Source organism: Parambassis ranga, chromosome 7 (genome assembly GCF_900634625.1).
Source record: "Parambassis ranga chromosome 7, fParRan2.1, whole genome shotgun sequence".
NCBI lineage: Eukaryota > Metazoa > Chordata > Actinopteri > Ambassidae > Parambassis > Parambassis ranga.
The window spans coordinates 10,812,466-10,833,791 of record NC_041028.1 but is presented as its reverse complement, the minus strand read 5'-3'; the positions used below and the strand labels follow the sequence as shown (position 1 = coordinate 10,833,791).

At 42.4% G+C, this 21,326-nt stretch overlaps 1 protein-coding gene across 6 annotated transcripts in view; it reads right to left on the bottom strand.

The window, feature by feature from the left end:
- rerea (arginine-glutamic acid dipeptide (RE) repeats a) overlaps positions 1 to 21,326 on the bottom strand; it is a 112,184-nt gene that overhangs the window by 6,524 nt on the left and 84,334 nt on the right. For all 6 annotated transcript variants that reach the window (XM_028408868.1, XM_028408866.1, XM_028408865.1 and 3 more), the window contains 10 exons: positions 19,841 to 19,889; positions 18,854 to 18,978; positions 18,041 to 18,140; positions 17,268 to 17,366; positions 10,325 to 10,405; positions 1,500 to 1,662; positions 1,322 to 1,414; positions 625 to 824; positions 234 to 395; positions 32 to 145 (listed from right to left, as the gene is read on the bottom strand). In XM_028408868.1, the coding sequence (XP_028264669.1) occupies positions 32 to 145; positions 234 to 395; positions 625 to 824; positions 1,322 to 1,414; positions 1,500 to 1,662; positions 10,325 to 10,405; positions 17,268 to 17,366; positions 18,041 to 18,140; positions 18,854 to 18,978; positions 19,841 to 19,889 (1,186 nt within the window). The remainder of the gene's footprint in view (positions 1 to 31; positions 146 to 233; positions 396 to 624; positions 825 to 1,321; positions 1,415 to 1,499; positions 1,663 to 10,324; positions 10,406 to 17,267; positions 17,367 to 18,040; positions 18,141 to 18,853; positions 18,979 to 19,840; positions 19,890 to 21,326) is intronic.

Genomic DNA, 21,326 nt, shown 5'->3' with positions numbered 1-21,326 from the left:
AAATTACGGTAAGAAAAAACAAAAGACTCACTTGTGTTTTGGACTTTTTGGCGCTGGCCCTCTCTGGCTCCTCTGTGTCTGAGGCTCCTTTCTCTCTCTGCCGTTTGGCACTCTTCATCGGTGAAGGAGGCTCCTCTTTAATCTTCTGTAGAGAAAACAGTAGAACCATCAGGGTATATTTCAAAGTTACATGCACACAAAAACTGGTTTGAATGACTCTATAAGTTATTTACCTTGCTTGGCTTCTTCATGGAGTCTGTCTTGCTGTCTGTACTGTCAGTACTTGCTGCACTGGGTGAAGTTCGTCCACTGGAGCGCAAATCCTCGTTGGTGGGCGAGGCTCGGCCATCTGGACTAGCTGCCTGCTTCTTACGACCACTACGTAGCGTCGACATCTGTTATGAAGTGAGCAAGACCAATTTTAGGGATTGCACAGAGGATATCAAAATGGCATGACCTAATAATAAATTTAAAATATGCCTATGAAAGTCAAAGCTAGACTGTCTTGTGTTGAGTGGCTTATTGATGTGTAGTCTGGCTCTACTCTAGGGATAACACTAGAGGTTGTGGTTCCTAATGTGAAAATGGATAGATAGATGTGGAGAAGAAGAGTGTTTGGCACACCGAGCCTCGGTTCCGTCGGGTCCTCATGCTATGCTTCCCGCTGAGTCCATCCTCTTCCTCTTTGACAGGTTTGAACATAAATGGTGGCGGGTCCACGGGCTTCTCGATGGGGGGCAGCTCACCGTACTTCTTAAAGTGAATGCGGCAGTCCGTGCACAGCAAGATGTTCTCCCGGCCCCCGTGGTGCCAGTCCTTGGAGGCTAAGGAAAGCCATTTAAAGTTGTGAAATAACGCTCTCTCACAGGCTTTGAGAGGAACAAACAGCACAAAGATATCTGACACTTTCAGTGTAATACTGCAGAGTACTACTAACATGTATATTTAGCCAATTTATCCTCTAATATGTATTGTGTTTCTGCTCTCAGTAGTGTATTAATAAAGCTTTTATAGGTTAACACTGTAAAACCAAAGTTATTAGTCACTCTTGTCGTGATGGTTAGAGTGTAAGTGTGATCAGATGGGAGCCTGGCACTGAGAGCCAGCTGTGTGGAAAGAGGGGAAGGATAATGAGGTGGAGAGTGAACGAGCTGTAGGCTCATGTTTGATTTGATCAAATTAGTCTTGACATCCTCTGATGCCCATCTGTCACACAGCACCGTGTTGTGCAGGCTCACACTGATCCCAAGACAGGACAGGAATAGCCAAAGTAAGTCTGTATGATGAGCGTGCGCATTAAATAAGAGATTTAGTGTCTTACTGGTTGTGAAACAGTGGCGGCAGGCGTAGCCCTTTAGCTCCTGTTCGCTGTCTTCACTGTCAAAGTCATCTTCACTGGCTGAGCTGAGGTCCACTAGACAAAAACACAGGAAACACACTTCAAATACACCGCCACAATACATCAGGTCATGGCTCTCCTGTTGTCCAAATATACGTACAAAACTCGCTCGAGGGGGGGCGCGAGGGAGTGTTGACAGGGGTTGAAGCGGTTCGTGTCTTGATGCGGCGGAAGACAGGTTGGCGGCGATGTCTGCGGTGGGCTCGGCAACTTGCTGCCTCAGGAGTCTTTTTCCAATAGTAGTAGAAGGTAATTAGCTCTCCCTGTAAGACAACCAAGCAACACTGTTAAACCCGGAAACTAAATCACAGAAACACAAACATGAGGGATCGTTGTTGATTGCAAAGAGAAGGCAGAAATCAAAGGATCTGAGATCAAGTTGTTGAATAAATTGGAAAATAGCATCTGTGAAACATCTGTAGTTTTAGTGGAATTTAAAAAAAAAAAGATGGAAAACACATGTTAACAGGCAGCACAGCATTTCACAGTGAAAGGCCACGGAGTGGGTCAGTCCATGCCAGGATTTGTAGTTGGCTGGGCATGTTTGTGCTACAGCCCTGTCTGTCCCAGGATTAGGCGAGGAGGCTGACTGAATGCAGGGATATTAGGATCAGTGCATTGGTGGCTGCCTGGGTGGCAGGAGGTTGAATGGGAACAAAAGAACATGTCAGGCGGAGCTTTGGCGCTACAAATAGGGAGTGAAATGGCTCCTCGCCCCTTTACTGGAAGAGTCAATTGAACTTTAATCAAACATTCGGAGGGGTGCGCTTGCCAGCGAGTGAGGCGGATAAATCCAGTGTACAAAAGGACGCCAGGAAATCAATACCCAACTGAAACATTAACACATGCAATCATGGATCAGAAAGCACTTTGCTGAGGCAGCCTGTGCATATTAACTGCTGCTTTCTGGCCACATTCATAATACACAAGACTTGAAAATTGGTGACAGGAGTCAGAGACAATTATGTCGTATCCTGAGAGGCTTTGCCTTTTTTCCCCTTTAAACCATGTACTACTCCCCACAGTGGCCATCTAGTGGCTACATAACAAATACATGAAGGTGGAGGGGTGATTGTTGGTTGAGCAGTAAGTCACCTGTAATCTTTAAAGCCCAGAGGGCACCCATCTACACTCCGAGGTCTGTTAAACTGCTGTTCAACAAAGCTCCCAAGGTTTAATGGCTATTGATTGTTTTCCTTCTCCGCTTTAGCTGAGAAACTTGACATAAATTAGTCAGTCCATTGCGCTCTAAAATGCATTAACAGCTTTTCAGCAACAGCCCTATATTGTCTATCAAAATGTAGCAAAACAAACAAGAAGGGAGGGGAGAATTCGATGGTGGTCATTTGTAAATGGAAGTTTTTAATATTAATCGAAGCCAGTTATTTAAAAGTATAACCAGTTAGTGTTAATAGAAATACAAATGTAACAGCAGTTGCCATATCTTTTTTTTATTATTTTTATTTTACAAAGCCTATTTGAGGTGTTGTTATTGTCGACTGTGATAAAACATGCATCTGGGACTAACCTCTGATTATTCCTCTGGGTTGTTTGACTATCTGACATTACAGTACAAGTGACACCTTACTCAGTCACTACTCTGATTGGCAGAAAATGCTCAACTCAGTGGGCTTTGGCCACTTTAATAAGATCTCCCTTCATGTGACTCTTAGGGGAAATTCATATCAACCCAAGCCTGTAGGACTCCAGGCCAAGCAGTGCTGGAAACATTTTCTAAAGGGTGTCTGAGCTCAATGAAACCTTCTCATATTTCAGGGTAAATTAAGGTGCTGCACTGGGAAAGCCATTGCTCTGATAGAAAAATGCTTCCAAAGCCCACAGCTTGAGCTAGGTTTCTTTTAAAGACTTCTGCTTCTGCAGATGAGCACATCTGGAGTAGTGGGATGGATTCCACATGCAAAAACACTTGGATAAAGAGGGCCAGGTTAATGCTGTATGAGCTTTCAAATAACTGAGAGCATTCTTTGTTTATCACCATTATGGAAAAACAGCAGCTGTTGATTATTTTATCATCTATCATGGCTCTACTGCCATGTGTTTGTGCATTCATTTAGGAACTTTCTGTTCATTTCCTGCGCGACTCCCTCTTCAACTTGGCTGGCCAGTCGTGGAGGGGCAGGGCGCAGGTGCTAACTGAGAGAAGGCAGGCGTCCTGATGTGAAATCTAATTGAAATGTGCAGATCAAAAGTGTCGAGTGGTGCCGAGCGCTGGCTTTGCTCTGTGCTTAATGACTGTTCTCAGCGTGCCTCTCTGCCTCCTCGCTCCAGGCTGACAACTACACGGCCTCAGCAACAGCTTGGCAGACACAAGGAAAGGTCACCCTGCCTCTCCATCACTTACACTGTGTCAAGTACCATTATATTAGGCAGGGGCTAATGAAAACATTAACTTGGGCTTTTGAAAATGGAATAAACAGGTGCACTGATGAGCTGGTGCAGCCAGGCATAAATGGAGAGAGGGAAACAAAAAAGTGGCTTAAAAAGTTCAATGAAGATCTGTTGCACTGAAAAGTTATTTCAGGGCTTCCATTACAAAGGAAAATTTTGAAATGAGTTGTATTGACAAGGGGTGCTGAGATATATAGGATGTCTGGGTGAAAAGCAGTCAAATAGAATCGCAATATTGTGTATGAATGGGTCTCTTTTGAGTAAATTAGTGTCAAAGAGAGACAGACCGATTTCCTCTGCCAGGCTGCCTGCATGTTAAATGTGGCTCATCTGAAGCCACTCAAGTCCCATCTCTCACACTAACTATGTACTTTTTCTATCAAAGTCCCTTTGTCACACTGCTATATGCCCACAGCAACACTTTAACTTTCATTACCCTCTGCTTCTTCTCCACCATTGTTTGGTTTTTGAGGGTTTTGTGTACTGAAGCCTACCATTCTTCATAAAATCAAGACGGCAGTAAAAAGCAAACAATTCCACAAACTATCAGCATCAAAACAGTTCAACAATATCTAGTAAAAAAAAAAGTATGGGAAACGCATGAAAAAGGCACAAGCTCCTGCACCATAATTTTCCCTCCAGTCCACTAAATCACTGCAGAGCTGCACAGAGTGTGCTGCTGCTACTCCGCAGAACATGATAGTGACAACATAAGCTCAGTATTATGAGGCCTTTTAGACTGCTTCCATCTGCAGGAGCTTTCTGGCTGGTGGATTATCCGACAAGGAAAGGGCTTAACCTCCTATCACGACACTCAGGGCTTCCATTCCAGTTATTGCCACTTAAAATGGTCGTGTACTTGCAAATACATATGTGTGAAATAAATATTGAGTTAAAGATTATGTGCAGCCATGTTTCCTTGATGTTGAACCACGGCTGAGAGACATGTCAGGAGTTTTATCCTTCATGCTGTGATACTATTTATTACAGCATTCATTTCTTTAAAAATAATTTGTAGAATGACTGTATTTATTTTCATACATTTAAATAAACATCAACCTTTTTGGACCAGGGGTCAGCAGGTGACAAATAAAAATACTTTTATAATCAGTCACTGTTTTAAAACATTTTATCATCCGGCCTGTAAGATTTGAACTGAATGGGGTTAACCAAGAAACCACTCTAGTCTGAAGTATAATTGCGGGTGGGAGCACTGGTTGAGGATAAGTGGGAGAGCACGATCTTCCGCTGGGCTTGGTGGTCCTGTGTGTGTACACGGGCAGGGCTGAGGGCGAGGGCTAAACTCATGTATTTACACCCTCATCCCCTCTCAGGCCCAGGCCTGAACAGATGGTTTCTGTTTTTCCTGGCAGATTTGTGACAGAGCCACAAAAGGCCCCTACTTTGACATGAAGCCAAGCGGTTAAGGCCGTTACTGGCAAGAGCAAGGGAAGGAGGAGAGAACAGGGGAGAGCTGAGGAAAAAGGGGGAGGGAGTGCCGAGTATGAGGAAATAAAGAGCCAGCAGTGGGTAACAATGGACAATCAGCACAGAATTCAACCACAACAAGTCCTAAAAAATCTCAGCAAAAAAAAAAAAAAACCCAGCTACACATTTAGCAGCAGTTGAGCTGCAGAGAGCGCAGGGGGCATGTGGTTTCTGGTGGCTGATAGCGAGTTGTGTAAACATCCATTACTGTAGCATGAACCTGTGCTCCTCCTGTTTCCTCCATGGTCTGCAGCCCGGAGGAGGGAGGATTTGTCCGTGATTCATTTCACTAAAGGTGAAGGGGGAAGTATGTCTGAGCTAAATCAAACCAGGGTTTAATTATACATGTGCTCGACCCTCGCACTTGGGATTCTTCAAGCTCATTCTTCGCTCATGGCAGGTTGTGAGGTGTATTGCCGGTGTGGAGCTCAACTTTTCCATCATCCTCATGCTGCCTGTAACTGCAGGGGGTAACTTTGCAAAGGCTTATACGGTTAAGCAGGTCAGAAACATACTTGTGATACCTGCAGGGCCATTTTGTGCATTCTTGAGCAAAAAAGGTACACTTTATTGACACCACTTATTAAAGTGTCTGTGAAATTCTGAGTAAACTTTACTCAGTATTTTAAAATGACATAAAAAAATATTATTATATATATATTATATTATTATTTGTGTTAATTATTTTGTTGTTTATAAATTAAAAAGGAAAAAAGGAGCTTGTTTCATTTCTACTGGACTCAAATTCTTTTAATTCAAAAATCTACATACAGCACAGTGAAGCCTGGAAGATGATGGAGAATGAATTTTTTTTTTTAAAGAAAACTTGGCTGGTGGTGCAGAGTGTAAAGGTGGTTAAATACACGGCCATTCCCTGCTGTGCAGCGCCTTTCTGCTGGGGAATGACTGAATAAGCTCTGCTTTCACAGGTCAGGGATGCACATGCTGAAGAATCAGCACTCGTGTTTTTCCTGCTGTAAGCGCTTTTGCCAATGAAAGCAGATTGGATGGCAACAGTGCCTTTTTTGCTGGAGGGTCGATCCGGCGTGTTCTGCTGATAAGCCAGTCCCTTAAAAACCACAACATGAAGCTTTACCAAAGAACTCAATTACACAGGGGGGGCTCCAACTCTACTGGCTTCCATCTATTAGGATGAGGAAAAAAAAGATTTTGCCTACACTCAGCTGCGTTAAATTGCCTTTGGTCTGTTAAAAGAACATCAATACATGCTAGTTGAGCTTCCATCAGCCGACAGCAATTTCACTGCCTAAACAAGTTATATCATTTACCAAAGACGGAAGCTGTTCAGTCACACCACTGACAGCTGCTGCCAACTGGACCAGGCATCCGTAGTTTGTAGCTGGTTTAATTAGCGTTTGAACCTAAGTATTTATAATCACACTCATCCCCAAGGTTCTGGCTGCTGAGCTAAGGACATGGCAATGAATTCAATTTGACGTTTGTACAGATTGTACCAGGGCAAACATCTGCTGTGAGGTTGTGATGAGAACAGTGTTCTCCTCTAGGCCATCCTGTAAATGACAGGGCCTGGGGGGACTGTGTGCTCCCTTTTCTCCGACCGAATATGATGCTGCAAGTGCTGCCCGGCACATCGCCTCCTAGTTCATCTGAGCCAGACAAAACAAGGCCACATTTTTAAAAATCAGATCAGGTCATTTATCCCTGTACATCCTGAGAAATTATAACACGCACTAAACAAGTATAGAGCCCCATATGTAGAAATCACAAACAGCTTTCTGTTTAATATGTGACACTAACAAGAGCCAAATACAAAAAGTGGCTTCACCTGTGTTATCTTTTCAAACACACTGCCACAGTACCTTCCACTGCAGTGCCAAAACAAAGCAGGAACCAGCAGCATAAAAATGTCTCTACAAATCAGCTTGATGTTTTATTCCTTCTCTCCTGACCTGCAGGTTAACATGGCTCGCACAGGATTTTTTAGGGACCAGTTGGATGCAATAATAAAAATGTACCATTATAAATTAGGCTAACATTTAAAAGGTAAAACAAGTATGATTGAAATGCAATTTGTGCAAAAGTCAAATGTTTGTGCTTAATAATACATATAGAATAAAATGTTGCAAAAAACAAGCCATAAAGATACAGACACATGCTCCATGCTTTTATTCTATGCCTGCAAATTATGTTGCACTGGCTTACTGCCTTTATTAAATTATGGCTGCTCTGTGTTCTATTGTGAAACACTTTTATGATCTATAAATACACAGTATACTGCACTTATATGTGCGTATGAAGCGAATAAATTCATGAAATTGAAAATCTTTTTCAGACACAAACTCTGCTGAATACAATTTCAGGCCTGACTTGCTTTTGCTGTAATGTTTTTTTACTCAGTGATGCCAATTTATACTTTGTGACTTCAGCTCTGTAAAAGGAAACTGAGAAATGAATACAGTAACATTTCAAGTGGTTTCAACCTTCTGAGGTCATCTCATTTTCAGCTGTCAGTTTCTGTGTTTAACTAAGCAGAGCTGCTGTTGATTTCCCCTAAAACAGTGTTATAAAAGTATCAGGCGAGTTATCTGTGATCTGCCATTTCAGCATATTTAGTTGTTTAAACAGTGAAGCAGTGAGCTCGTGTTCCATGACGTCCTCTCTGGAGTGAAGGAAATGGTGGCAGTGAAGCTAGTTGCAGACCGTCAGACAACACACCCACTTCCCCCCTCTGGGCCTTTATGTGACTTTATATAAGGCATTCCTGAGTGCTAGTCAGGCCTGGTGTGTTTACACAGTGCTGGGTGCTTACCCTTGGCACTGGCTGTTTGAGCGGTGCAGGGAGCTTCAGGGGCAGTGCGGCTAATAGGAGCTAGCGGGAGGAACAGTGAGGGGCAGACACACTGTACTAGACATCCAGAGCCCTGGGTATCAGGAGAGCTTTATGCTTTGCACTCCAGCCAGGACTCCAGGCAGGAGCCCCTGTATTCCTGCAACATGCTGCCTTTTTTCTGATGGCCTGGCATGCAAGTAGAATAACAGAAATGTTTGTGTGCGACTGGAGATAATGGGAAAGTCATTTCGCAGACCCAAAATATCTTGAGATATTGTTGTGCTCATGTTCCAGAGATAGGATTTAGGAATGGGCAGGTAGAAAATACACGCTTTCCTCAGGGTATTGAGTGGCTTTCGCTCAGATCAGTCTTACAGCACAAAAGCAAGTTCAATCATAAGCAAAGATTTTTTTTTCTCCTGTGTGACAACAGGCTTCAGTGTCTATAACGCCCATTTTACCCCTTTACCCCTTCTCCTCAGGTTCTTCCCTCCCCTTGCTCTCCCGGCCATCTTTTCATATGTTTAAAGGGCAGTTTATTTTCCATTTGCAGGGGGAAAATTAATCTTCCTCTGCGGTGGTAGCAGGCCCAGATCCTGGAGGAGGTCTATTACCTCTTCTGCCAAGTAGACTCCCCCTCCAGGTTGAATTGCATTAATACCTCCTTTATAGCCAATCAAGTGGACGAGTCATATATTTTGAAACCAGTAAAAATAATTGAAGAAACCTCTGTAAGGAAACAGTATTCATACACTTTAATCTCTTATTCAAGAAGTTCAAATTGGTTCTGAGGAATGACAAATGTAGGACAAAGGAGGTGACACTAAAGAGTAAAAAAATTACATGTGTAGGGTTTTTGGGAAACGGGAGCTGACATACCCTCACCTCACAGCAGACAAGGCAACGCAGCAGATGAGAAGTATGACAAACACCTTTGATTTCTCTTTGATGTCTGTGTCAGCACTGTGTCGGCATACTTCCAGCAGGAGCAGCCTCACAGAAACAGCAAAGTCTGCACTGTTTTATGAATCACAACGCATATCTAAGAATAATTTAACAGCCATGTCAGAGGTGCAGAGGACTTTGAAGCAATATATACACCATGTTCCACTCACTGCCAATTACAGTCAAGTTTAAAGGGATGAAGCTCAATGAGCACTCATTATTGTAAAGATCACAAAATAACACTGAACATGAGCTTGAACAAGTAATCAAATGTTTGTTGTGTTTTTAGAATGAGGACCACAGTCAATAAGGTTAACTACTGTTAATCATTGTTAGGCCTGGATGTGACCCATCTGCACTGTGACACAGGTTGTTCATTGATGATTAGCACACTGACGTGCATAAACACACAAACATAGAGGGAAGAGGAACATCCCTCTGTGTATGTAAATAATACAAAGCGTGGCAACTTCTTCTCCTTCAATCAAAAGCACAGAGACAACAAAACTTTACAACTGTATGTAAAAAAAGTACAAATGTGAATGCAACACATATTTTTGTATGCTGTTAATGGTTTGTTTACATCAGCAGTGTCTGCAAATAAGGCAGCGTTTCCTTATTTAATACATCTATATTTTTCAGAAATTACTGATTGGACCTTTGAAAGAAGACACTTAACTTAAACTAAGTAACTTTTGACATAAATGTGCCTTATTCACTGACTTTATATAATTTAGTGTTGTTTAAAAGCACAGCTGCAAAAATCTTTCCCACCATAAGCTGCTTTTCCAAACCCAGTGGAAGCCATTATGCTGAAAGTTGCTAAAAAATGTGATATAATAACACAGACACACAACAGACTGCTCCTCAGACCTGACTTATGCTATAAACACAAATCCCTCTTGTTTACGACTTGCTAACAGAGGGTGCTAATTAATGTTCCGCTTGTAACGTCAGTGTCTGTCTGTGAATTACATCAAGCTTTTTTCTCCTCTCAGGTATAACAAGTGTTTTGTTTTTTTTCCTTTCTCAATGAGCCTGAAGTGAGATCTGATAATACTGCAGTACAGTTGTTGGCAGGCAGTACTTCTTATCAATAAGGCCTCTGGTTAAAAACCAGCCATGCTCAAAATACCACACTAAAAATGTTTTACTGCTCAACCTTTCCTTTAGTTACAATTAAAGTCCGTGTACCTTGGATTATATGGTTTGGCATTTTAAAACACACACAGGAAAAGTTTCACGGTACAAAAAGAAATAGATGAACTTACTGTTTCTTTGTTGGGCAGCAGCTCTTTCCGGATCCTGAAGAAGTTTTTGCCGAACTGTCTCAACCCTTTAATGAAGCGCTTCTGCAATTTTTCACAGAGGAGGAGAGAGAGATAGAAAAAAAGAGCAGTTAGTATCTGTGAAGTCAGCTAAACTGAGACTGCATAAAGTTAACTGCTTAGCACCACGATGAAAAAAAAAACTGTTTTCATTTTGTGTCTGTGGTTTGAGAAAGGCTTGATGTGTATTTCAGAAACCTGTGTAGCCGTTTAAACTCCGGAGCAAACACAGCCATGTCAGGGTAAAAACCAGAGAGGAAATGACAAGTAAGTCAGGGAGAGAGGCTGAGATTAAGCTTGTCTTTTCATGTGCAGATAAAATACTGTTAGACTAATGCTATTTAACATAAAAACATACACAACAGCATGTTGAATATGTCTCACGAATCAAAGTTCAAAGTCAAAACCTAAAGTTAAAACGGAAAATAAGCAGGATAATATCTCTGTGCATGGTGGACGATTTCTGTTTCTGTCTTTATATTTTGCCAATTTTAAAATCATCTAAATGTAAAATTCACAAAAATATTGTGACAAAAGTAAAAAGCGCTGAGCTACATGATGACAGAAACTGCTACTTTATAACATCGGCTATAATCTGACACGAAAACTGAATGTGAACATGCCACCTCACTTCAATGAGGACAAAAACAACACCGATCAAAAAAATCTGTACAACCTAAATATATTTCTTCTCCTTTAAGAGCCACAGACTGTGAGCCATAAAAAGCGACGGCTGAAAACATTCATAACCAGCGAAGCAGACAACCAACAGATTTACTTTCTTGCTCCAGAGGCGAGCCCCGTTCCTCAGTGGTCTCAGCCAACCGTTTCCACCAAGTAACTCCAGCAAAAAGCAGGGAAAAGTCCTCGGAGAGCACAGCACAAATCTCTATGTCCAGCCACAGGTAAAGGAAAAATTAGGAGGCAAATCCACAATGTCTCTGACAGTACGTCGATTTTTTTTATCAAGAAAGAAATAGCTTGTCACTCTCTGCTCTTCCACTACAAAGGGGAAGGCTTTACATGTGATCTTTCTGCAAGAGAGCCTCTGGCTCGCAGCAGGCTGGAAAACCTGAAGTGGAGTCCTGCTCTTCATGTTAGTGTTTAGCACAGCACTCTTTTCAGCCTGTTCTCGATCCTCTAACACTGAATGAGCAGGCTCTGTGTCTCTCCCCTACACACACAGAAAACCCAAGCCTCTGCTTGTTATTAAAACTACACCAAAGCAGGCGATTTTCTTAAGAGCAGTCCTTTAAACGCATTCAGGGCTTTGGGGTGAGCATGCACGGAGGCAGAACTAGCTGGCAGCCGGAGAGGGGAGGCAGGCTGACACAATTTGTGTAGAGAAAGGACATGGTGGAAGGAGACAAGTGAGATGGAAAACCTGACATGGAGCCTTCTCAGGAGTTCATTTTCCATGCCCATGTACAGTACGTTATGTAACCACAGAATGTTTACATACTCAGCTTTGGTGGGGAACAAAGGCCAAATTTACAGAAGCAGCACAGCCAGCTGCAAAACACAACTGTCATTCAGGAGGAAAAAATTACAGGCGAGAGAGAGAGAGGTCTAACTAACCAACAGGAATGAATGACTATACTTTACTCAAACTCACTCACTACAGACTCAAGTTTTCCAGTTTTAGTTTGTGAAGACCAAATATAACAGTGCAGGCCTGAACCAAGCCAGTCTAAATAATCCCAACAAAAAGATGCCTGATCAAAAGTTCCCTAACAGCTGAACAACAATAAGCTCTGTATCCATCAGTATCATGAGACAGCAGTTAATTTGAATTCATCAGACTGAAGGTGTAGCAGCTGATTAACCAGTAGATGGAGCCGTCTCTAACAGAAGTGCTCCCCGCATGTGAAACCCATCTCCACCACTCAAGGGGTTAAGGGCAGATTACCATTTGGGCTGTCACTCAAACTTCCAGAGCTACACATACCCAGTGGAACGCTGCTGCAGAGAGTGCAGAGGATCAGCATTAAAGGGCTTGTTTGACAGGTGATGATAAAACTGGGTAAATATCCCTCTGATCTATTGCGTTCGCAAATGTGCTACATTGCCAGAGGATGCACTAATATTTGGATGAACCTGAAATTGTGGTTGCTGAATGGGAGGCTGCTGTGTCAAAAATCAATTAGACCTGCTCATGTAGGCTGCATCTATCCTAATCATGTCACCTTAATTATGTTCCCCAACTGTACTATTTACTCAAGTCTGTCTGTTTGTCTTCACAGAAGAGCCCCCCCTCGACCCCACCTCTTCCCTCCTCCACCCTTCCGTTTTCTTTCTCTTGCTGGCTCCCTCCTCCCTTCTCTACATGTCGGCTCCAGTTTAAGGCTCCATTTCAGCTGCCTGGGCTCACTGCTCTCCAGCCCTGCTAATAAATCATCCGCCAATCTGCTCCCTGAATCGCTCTGCCCCTGCTCCGATTGCTCCAGCCCTTGGTTGCTAGGCAACACAGTGGCAGAGGAGGGGCTGAGAGAGCCAGAGCGAGCATGCAACAGAGAGAGAGAGAGAGAGAGGGGGAGAAAGGGGTGAGGGTGAGGGGAGGGGGGGCTAGGCAGCTGGGTGGAAGCGCTACCAAATGGCCATCCGCTGTGCAGAAACAACAGGCTTCTCTCTCTGAGTGTGTTCCAGAGAGCTGGCGCTTTTCACCCGCCCCAAGTTTCCCCTCAGAGCCTAACAGTGCACTATTGTGAGGCAGGAGAGGAGACATTTAAAAGGAGAAGAAGAAGGAGAAAAAATGATTCAATAGGCCATTGTTGTGTGTGCGCACTTCCTGCTTGAGAGCTGATTGTTGGGAGTTGTAAAACTGGTTAAGATAATGCGGTCATAGGCACAAAGATGGTATCATAATGACAAACAGAGGGCAAGCTCACACAGGGAACATAATTCCTGCTAAATGTCATTCCCTGAAACACACACACACACACACACACACACACACACACTGACGCAAGACCATCCAACAGCAAACAAAACTGCTTCCACACAATATGGAGTCATTATACTTGACTTGTTGTTAAAAGCTGACCTTTCCAGGCCTACTGTGTATAAAAGCAAAGGGCAGAGGACAATTCGTCAGCTAACCAAAACCAAGAGGGCAAAAAACAAACACTGATGTCTGTTATGAAACATCAGCTCGTAAATAGACTGGCCGCAGTGCACAAAGAGGAAATCACAACATGCTTAAACAGGGGGAACCGCACTGACAGACACTACACTACCCACATCCTCTTTGCACTGAAACCATACATTCAGGTACTGTATAAGTTTAGATATTCTACATGGTAATGTGCTGATGTTGAAAGAAAAGTATGACCCTGAATATTAAACAAAAGGCTAAATGACAGTGTTCAGTAGCTATAGTTTTACTTCTTACAGACCAAAAAGGCTGGATCACATTTACAGAATAATAAACATTATAGCATTGTGACCTTTGGCAGACAAACTAACATTGGCCGCTTTCTCAGACACAAAAGGTGACAGGAAATTCCAGCACACACCCATCCTGCCTGCTATTTAGTTACCAAACAACTTTACAGAAACACTGCTGCCACTGTGCATGATGCTGAGAAATTACACTGTTGACATTAAACCTTGTGCAGCCTGCAGCAAAAGAACAGAGGACAGTGTGTTTTAATTCTATCACCCAACCGTGCTTTTTTTTATTGGACATAAACAACAAGCAGGTCTGTAAAAGCTTGTGTTCTACCACTGGGGGGCTGCTGTATATTCTGTCTCCTCTCCCTGGCCTTGCTCTTTCCCCTCCCATCTCAGTGATTTCTGCAGCCTGCTCCAGTCATCCATCAGTCCAAGACACCACCGGAGATAAGCCGCGGCACAGTGCAGCTGGCTGAGGAATAGACCTCCCGCCCTGCAGCAGTCATAGATCAGCCTCTCTGTCTCTGACATGGTGACGCACAGCACTACCGCTGCTGCTCCTGCTGCTGCCTCTGATTGTTTATATGGCACCTCCTGATGGCCAGTGCATTACTAGCACCTTATATTCACCACAGGGAAAGGCAGCAGCCTCAGGTATGTAGGTTTCTTTATACTAGTGGCTTTACTTCAACCAGCAAAAAATATGGTCTAAATACATGACTTGTGAGTGAAGTCAATTCTGTAGAATCTTCATGATTATTATATCCAATACAGATTTGATCATTAGAGATGGTCAAGTAAAGATTGAAGCTGCATATGCACAATATGTTATAACTGTAGAAAACAAAATACCTGTGTAGCTGTTTTTATAACCTGACATCTGCTCAACAAAAAACCCTTCCAGATTGAAAAGTTGTTCCTGCTGCTGACAATCACATCCTGTCAGCTAAATTTTGGTTTCATGTTTTACATCAAGCAGTCATTCAGATAGAAAAACTATCCACTGTTGCAACACAGCAGCTATTTCACAACAAGGCATCAGTGAACAAATAAACTGCATAAAAGAAACAACCTGTATGCTTCTCGGCTCAGGCTTATTTTCACTATTCAGACTATCACTGAGGTGAAGAGAAGCTCTGTGTGGGCAGTAAGCATTGATTTGGCACCTGATAAAACAGAGACTAGAACAAGTGGTGCAGTGGGATCGCCTTTCTGGGTTTGTAAATGTAGATGACTGCTCTATGTCTGACTGTCTGGAATGGTTTCACAAACCCATAATAACAGATTAGATTTTCCTTTTTTTTCTTGGTGGTTAAACTAACTGCTCCTCTGCCCTCAACAACAGCTAGAGCAAAGACTATGCAGCAGAGGTTTTCTGATGAATTATTTATCGTTTTATATTTTATTTATTTGAGAATGAATGAGAGTCTTCTCTGGTGTAATGTATCGTAATCACCTTACTGACACATCCATGCTTTGAGTGGTGCTTTTCAGTTGTTTTAAGAATGCCACAGTGACAAATGCTACAAATCCTTCTGGAGTCCTGTGAGAGGACAATAAAAATAAAACACTGATTTGTGAAACTGTCACTTCCTCTAGTGCTGTAATTGGATGGCTCACTCATGATCATGCCATATCTGTGTGTGAGAAATATTTTCTTGAGTTAATGGGTTTGAGATGAGGTTCAGGATTATATGCTATGTGGCAGCAGCTGCAGGCAGAGACAGCAGAGGTAGGGTGGGGGGCAAGAGAAGTCAAAGCAAGGAGAGGGGGGTGCCAAGTGACCCCGGAGACAGGCTGATTCTGTCATTTCAGCAGCCCCCGCTGTCAGTTTTATTCACATCTCTAAAGAAATGACTGGGGTGAAAAAAGAGCAGGCAGGAATAATGAAGCCAGTCCTGGAGGGGCTGAGATGGAAGTGGGAGAGGAGGAGAGGCAGACCAAAGGGTGATAAATAAATGAAGAGCAGCAGGGCTGGTTTCTGTGAGTGCGTCAAGGTTGGAGCTACATTTACACCTGTCCCTCAAGGCTGCAGGGCTGAAAAGGCACAAGTGGTGATCAGATCACTGGAAGCTGTGTCCTTGGCTGGCCCGAGTTGAGACGCTGCTTCCCCAGGCTGCAGACGCTGTGGGGCAGGTGAAGCACAGACGGCCTGCTGTCCGCCTCCACCCACACACACAAACTCACACTATCAACATGGCTGACATTGTGATCTGGACTCCCTGACATCTACTCGGCTCCTAGTTGCATAATGCTGTTGGAACATGACATGGCTCTACAAGTGTGAATAGCCTGCATGTAGAATGATCATATCAACCTAAATAAATGTGATCAATTCCCATCAATCCAATAGTTTTTAAGGGGTGATAGGGCTGTCATTAAGTAAAGAGTTTTTTCATGTCAGATGTTATCAATATTTTTATGATTATAGTATCAATGTATCAAACAGGATCATACATTTCATAACACATTATATTTGTCTATTCAAAATACCAAAGTACTAATAACATTGTCTGAATCAGATTATTTACAGTTTCACTGTCAAGGCAAAGGGGTCTGTGGTCAACCTGCTGTGGTGGAGTGTGGTAATGAAACCTCCTATTAACATGAATGCCACACACTCTAATTACCTTTGCCGAGGCTGTGTAGCTTAATGTTATAAAGTGTACATAAATAAAGGAAATTCATAAACAGTCCACAAAAAGCCTGCTGCCTTAATTAGTTGTGATTCCTTGTGGTCCTACCACGTGTAATATGAATGTGCCCAACCAACATGTATAATGCTTGTTGACATCCACTACATCCAGAATCAAATCCCAACAAAAGACTGTCAAGCTTCAGCATTACAAAACAACATCAAAGAAGAAGAAGAAAAAAAGACAATTCGCCCAAGAGAAAGAAAGCTTTATGTTTCCTCGTGTTGATCTACAGTCAGATCAGTCAGTAGTGTTATCTTTAAAAGGGAGTAGGTATACAAACACCCAGTGCAGTGTGTCACAATGCATCAAGGCCAAAGCCGCAGTGCTTACTCGTTCTGACATGGTTATAATTCAGCGCTTTGATTCCCCTCCTTCCCACTCATGATGTGGTGTTTGATCAGGGAGAAGGGCTGCCATTTTCTGATTCCAGCTGTGGTGAAATTCACATCTAAATTCAAATGGAGGCTAACATTACCAGCCCTCGGTCTTTTCCCTTTCCAGACTTCCATGCTAAAGATTTATTCTGTGGGTGATAAACAGGATGCAGCTGCTTTTCAGCCTTGGAGGAGCTGGAAACCTACGAGTGGTTTTACTGATGTTGTGTGAGGCTGGGCCAAGAGCCCTATGTTAACTCTCTCAACAGCTCCCTCTAAAGACACAAAGTCAGCTCTGACAGGCAGCAGGTACCCATGCCACAAAAAACTACCCTCTTAACACAAATTTATAATAATGTCCTTTGACTATTTAAGCATTATACCTTTGTAAAATAATAATTAAAGGAATTGTTGTCTTACCACTTCATCTTCAGACCAGCATTTCTCTATCAGCTTGGGTACTGGCTTCTTCACTAGACGCTGCAGAGCCTTGCCTGCATCATAGCTGCTCTCGTGAAGCTGTGAAATAAATAAATAAATAAATGATTTCAGCACACATTTATGATTACTTACTCTAACGTGCAGTATCACACATCTGTATTCACACTTTTATTTAGCTGAAATGCAATTTCAAAAGAATTTGAACACCCAGGTTATGTTTACAAATTTTCTAGCATCAGTAGAAAATACTATGCCAAGACCCAAGAACCAGCCTGGAAACGAACAACACAGTGACAAAGGCAACTGCTGTGCAGCTTCAAGCTCTGTGTCACATTCAATTGGGTGAAACAGGCAGTGCTGGAGCTCTTCCTCTGAGAATAAACAAGCATCACTCATTGGAATTGCAAATAAAGAGGAAGGTCAAGAGACAATGACCTGCCCGCTATGTTAATTTTCCAGTTTATAGAGTCGGCATATAAATGTCCTGTTTATGATGATTCTAATCTCTTTCTTGTGCTTGATTCCTCAGTATTCATTGTCAATGTGACGGACAAATCCCTCATTATGCTGAATGTATTGTTATCTTCTGAGGCTGGGTTCACTGAAGGGGGCTCCATCAGCTGGCTTAGGGGCCTTATCATTGCCCATCATTGCACAGCTGAACCCACCTTTTATTGTGAAACTCGGGGAGTAGTTTATTGTGCATGTGCATGATTGATCACTAGAGTTAGACCTGCAGCGTTGCCACTTACAGTGTTAAGTGCGTTTAATGTAGTGTCATCTCGAGAAGCTGCTAGACACCCATCTTCTGTTGAGCCTCCATCACACATCCCTGCAAAGGCAGCCATGCTCCTGTGGGCACACAATGTTATAAAGATTACAATAACCAAAACATCACTTCACTTGAAGGAGAGATAATAATACATGATGACAAGCATTGAGTGCAATCATTTAAGCCATTTCCAAGACAAAATTGTAAGCTTTGACGGTCCTGATCTAAAAAATGTTTAGCTTTTATACATCACAATAAATTGATTATTTTGCTAAAAAAAAACCAAGGTCTGGGTAGACAATGCTGGTTAACAAATATAACTGATAAAAAAGACTTGTGAATTTCAACCACACTCTGCTATGGTGGCAGAGAGTGATTAATTACACAGCAGCCGCTGACTATGACATGCCAGGGAAACCTGTTAACACTCATCACTTGAACTGCAACAACATCTCATGGAGCACAGATGACTGATTTTCCCCTGATACCACACCCGATGAAGTGCTATATTAATGAGCATCATTAACATACCATTCGTGAGATGAAAAGAATTTACAGAAGTTTTATTTAACTAATAATATGTAAGAGGCACTGTTAAAGAATGGAAGGTCACTGTGGATGGCTTTACTTTCCATTTGTATTTTTATGTACTGGATTTCTTCTAATGGTTAATCTATGTACTGTGTTTATCTTAATGGCTAATCTTATGTGTGATTTCTTTCGAGAAAGAAGTGTAACAGCTTAGACCTTGCAGGCCTGCCAGGTTTGAGTTCCTGTGTTTCTCTGGGCTCACCTTGCGGCTCTGAGGTACATGAGAAGGTCACAGTCATTGACCCCGGGCATCCAGACCAGCTCCTCTTTCTCAGTCACGGCCTGGCCACCAGGGGAAGGGAAAGGCTGCAGCTCTGGGAGCTTGGCCTAATTAGGTCCACAGAGAAGGAGAGGGACAGATGGTGTCACACTACAAATAGCATGCAAGCTTGAAGAAAATATCAGCTTTCAACTCGCTGTCATCAACTTTTCACTGGGTGGCTGACCAGCGGCAGCGAGAACAGGACAAGTTACAGTCACAATTCCTTACACAAAACTACACAACTCAGATTACCTTTACTACTGCTGGTGATCAACTGACAAGAAAGTTCATCTATATCATTGAATAGATGCATATGTGTACATTCACTGGTAAACACAAAAATTACTGTAGATTAGAGATTGCTGTACTAAGGATTATTTGTACTCATCTTGTAATCTTAATTTAAACTGTAGCACTTTATTTAAAACGCTGATGGAAACTTTGTAGTAAAGCATGTTTTGGGAGGGATATAATAAGAAATACATAGTTGTGTCACATTCTACAGTTTTGCCACCACCAAATACAATTGCTGTTTTAGACAGAAAGTTTGTGCTGTGCTGTGAAAACACAAAACTTAAAGCCAAGAGTGCAACGTGTCCTGTTTGGGTCTGAATAATAAATTGGACTATGAGTTAAGGGAACTGTTCTCCCACTCTTATTTTGAACACACATATCCACTAGGGATGAACAATGAAAGAGGCCCAGCATCCGACCTGGCCTACAATGGCTTTAAGATATAAAAAAGAAAATATCTTTATTGGCAGATCAGAAGGTAAGTTGTTGCTGAGTTGTGCTTTTTGTGTCCACAGTGCATATATTAGCAAAAAATCCATTATTTGGAATCTTTCCTGTTGATAATTTTAAAGGAAGATCACAGTCACATTAATATGTGTGTGTGTGTTTGTGTGTGTGTACACAGTGACTTACCTGGTGACTGGGTCCCACTCGGATTTCCCCTTGTGTGCTGTTTAATCGCCTGAGAAAAAGCAAAGACAGCAGATTGAAAATATATATATTTCTTTGTCCACATATTAAACTGCAAAACTCTGCATTGTTAGCATTATGAGTCCTGTTGAATCAACAGAACAGGTTTATAGCACAAACAGTTATGATGCCCACTCACAACTGGGTATTATTACTGACAAAAGCATGGAGAGAAAAGAAAACCTTAGATACAATTTAGGACAAAGACACAATCAAATAACGCCAAAAAAGAGACAAGGCCTGTACTTTATATTGTGGAACTCAAGTTCCATGTGAGAAAAGCAAGTAGTGTTTGATTCTAAAAAGTAAATAAAGATTTCAGGAGAACATTCCCGGTCATCTGCTTCTGTACAGCGAGCTGTGCAGAGCACATTTGCAGGCCTGATATTATGGATGCAGCCATAAAACAGAATCCCCTAAAAGAGGAGGGGTGGAGGTGGAGGTGGGGGAGCTGGCTCTAGTTATGCAGGGTGAGAGTCTCACAAACGGCTGCCGGTACAAATGGTGGTAGCCATAGCAACTGCAATTTAATAATAGTGTTCTGAATCTCCAGCTGCAGTGGATTAAAGAAAATGACAAGATGTTCCTTTTGAAAAGCCTTTCCTCTCTGTTGCCTAGGTAACGGCACCGATTTTCATACAAGCGAGCACAGGGCGGCCCAGAATCTGTCAGCGTGATTTGCACCCAGAGAAGCTCGCACTCCATCATAGAGACCTGGAAGAAATTTGAGAGGCCACAACCCTCGCGTCTCTCTGCAGACCTTAAACCACACAGGCTCTACGGCTAGAACGTGTTGGCCACAGCTCCCCTTTCCCCGTCTTTACATACCTCATCCTCAGACATTATACAGTGACTAGAGCTGAAATCTATACTGTTATGAACTATGGCTGACAGCGCCACTGGCACACAGCGAGATATCAACATGGGCCAAAGGCTGAATTTCAGCTGCAGTACATGACCCACTGCCAAAAAAGCCTTCTGTTCCAGACCATGTTGAAATACTTAATTTTATTTTATTACAAACATTCTCATCAGATAGAACAAACTGAACACACTCAGAAAACGGCAGACTAAAAGAAGCCAAAGTGATGAAGAGTGCTGATAAAGATAAAATAATGTGGTTTCCTGCATCATCAGCACTCTAGACTAGCTTTTAACACTTTAAACCTACTTCAGGCTGGGTTTCACATGCCATTATTTTGCTGAACCTTTTAAAACTGGTGTTTTAAGTGAGCAGTGTCTATCATCCTACTTTTTACAAATCAACCAACATTAAAGCGTTATATCTACAATGCTAAATAGTTGAAGGAACATATGACCTATTAAAAAAGAAAAATGTGAAATACAGTGAGCATGTTTGAGTCTGGACTGTGCTCCTGCTCAGAAAGTTCTGCAAACGTGTTTCTGACAAAGTGCAGTCAGCCAGGTC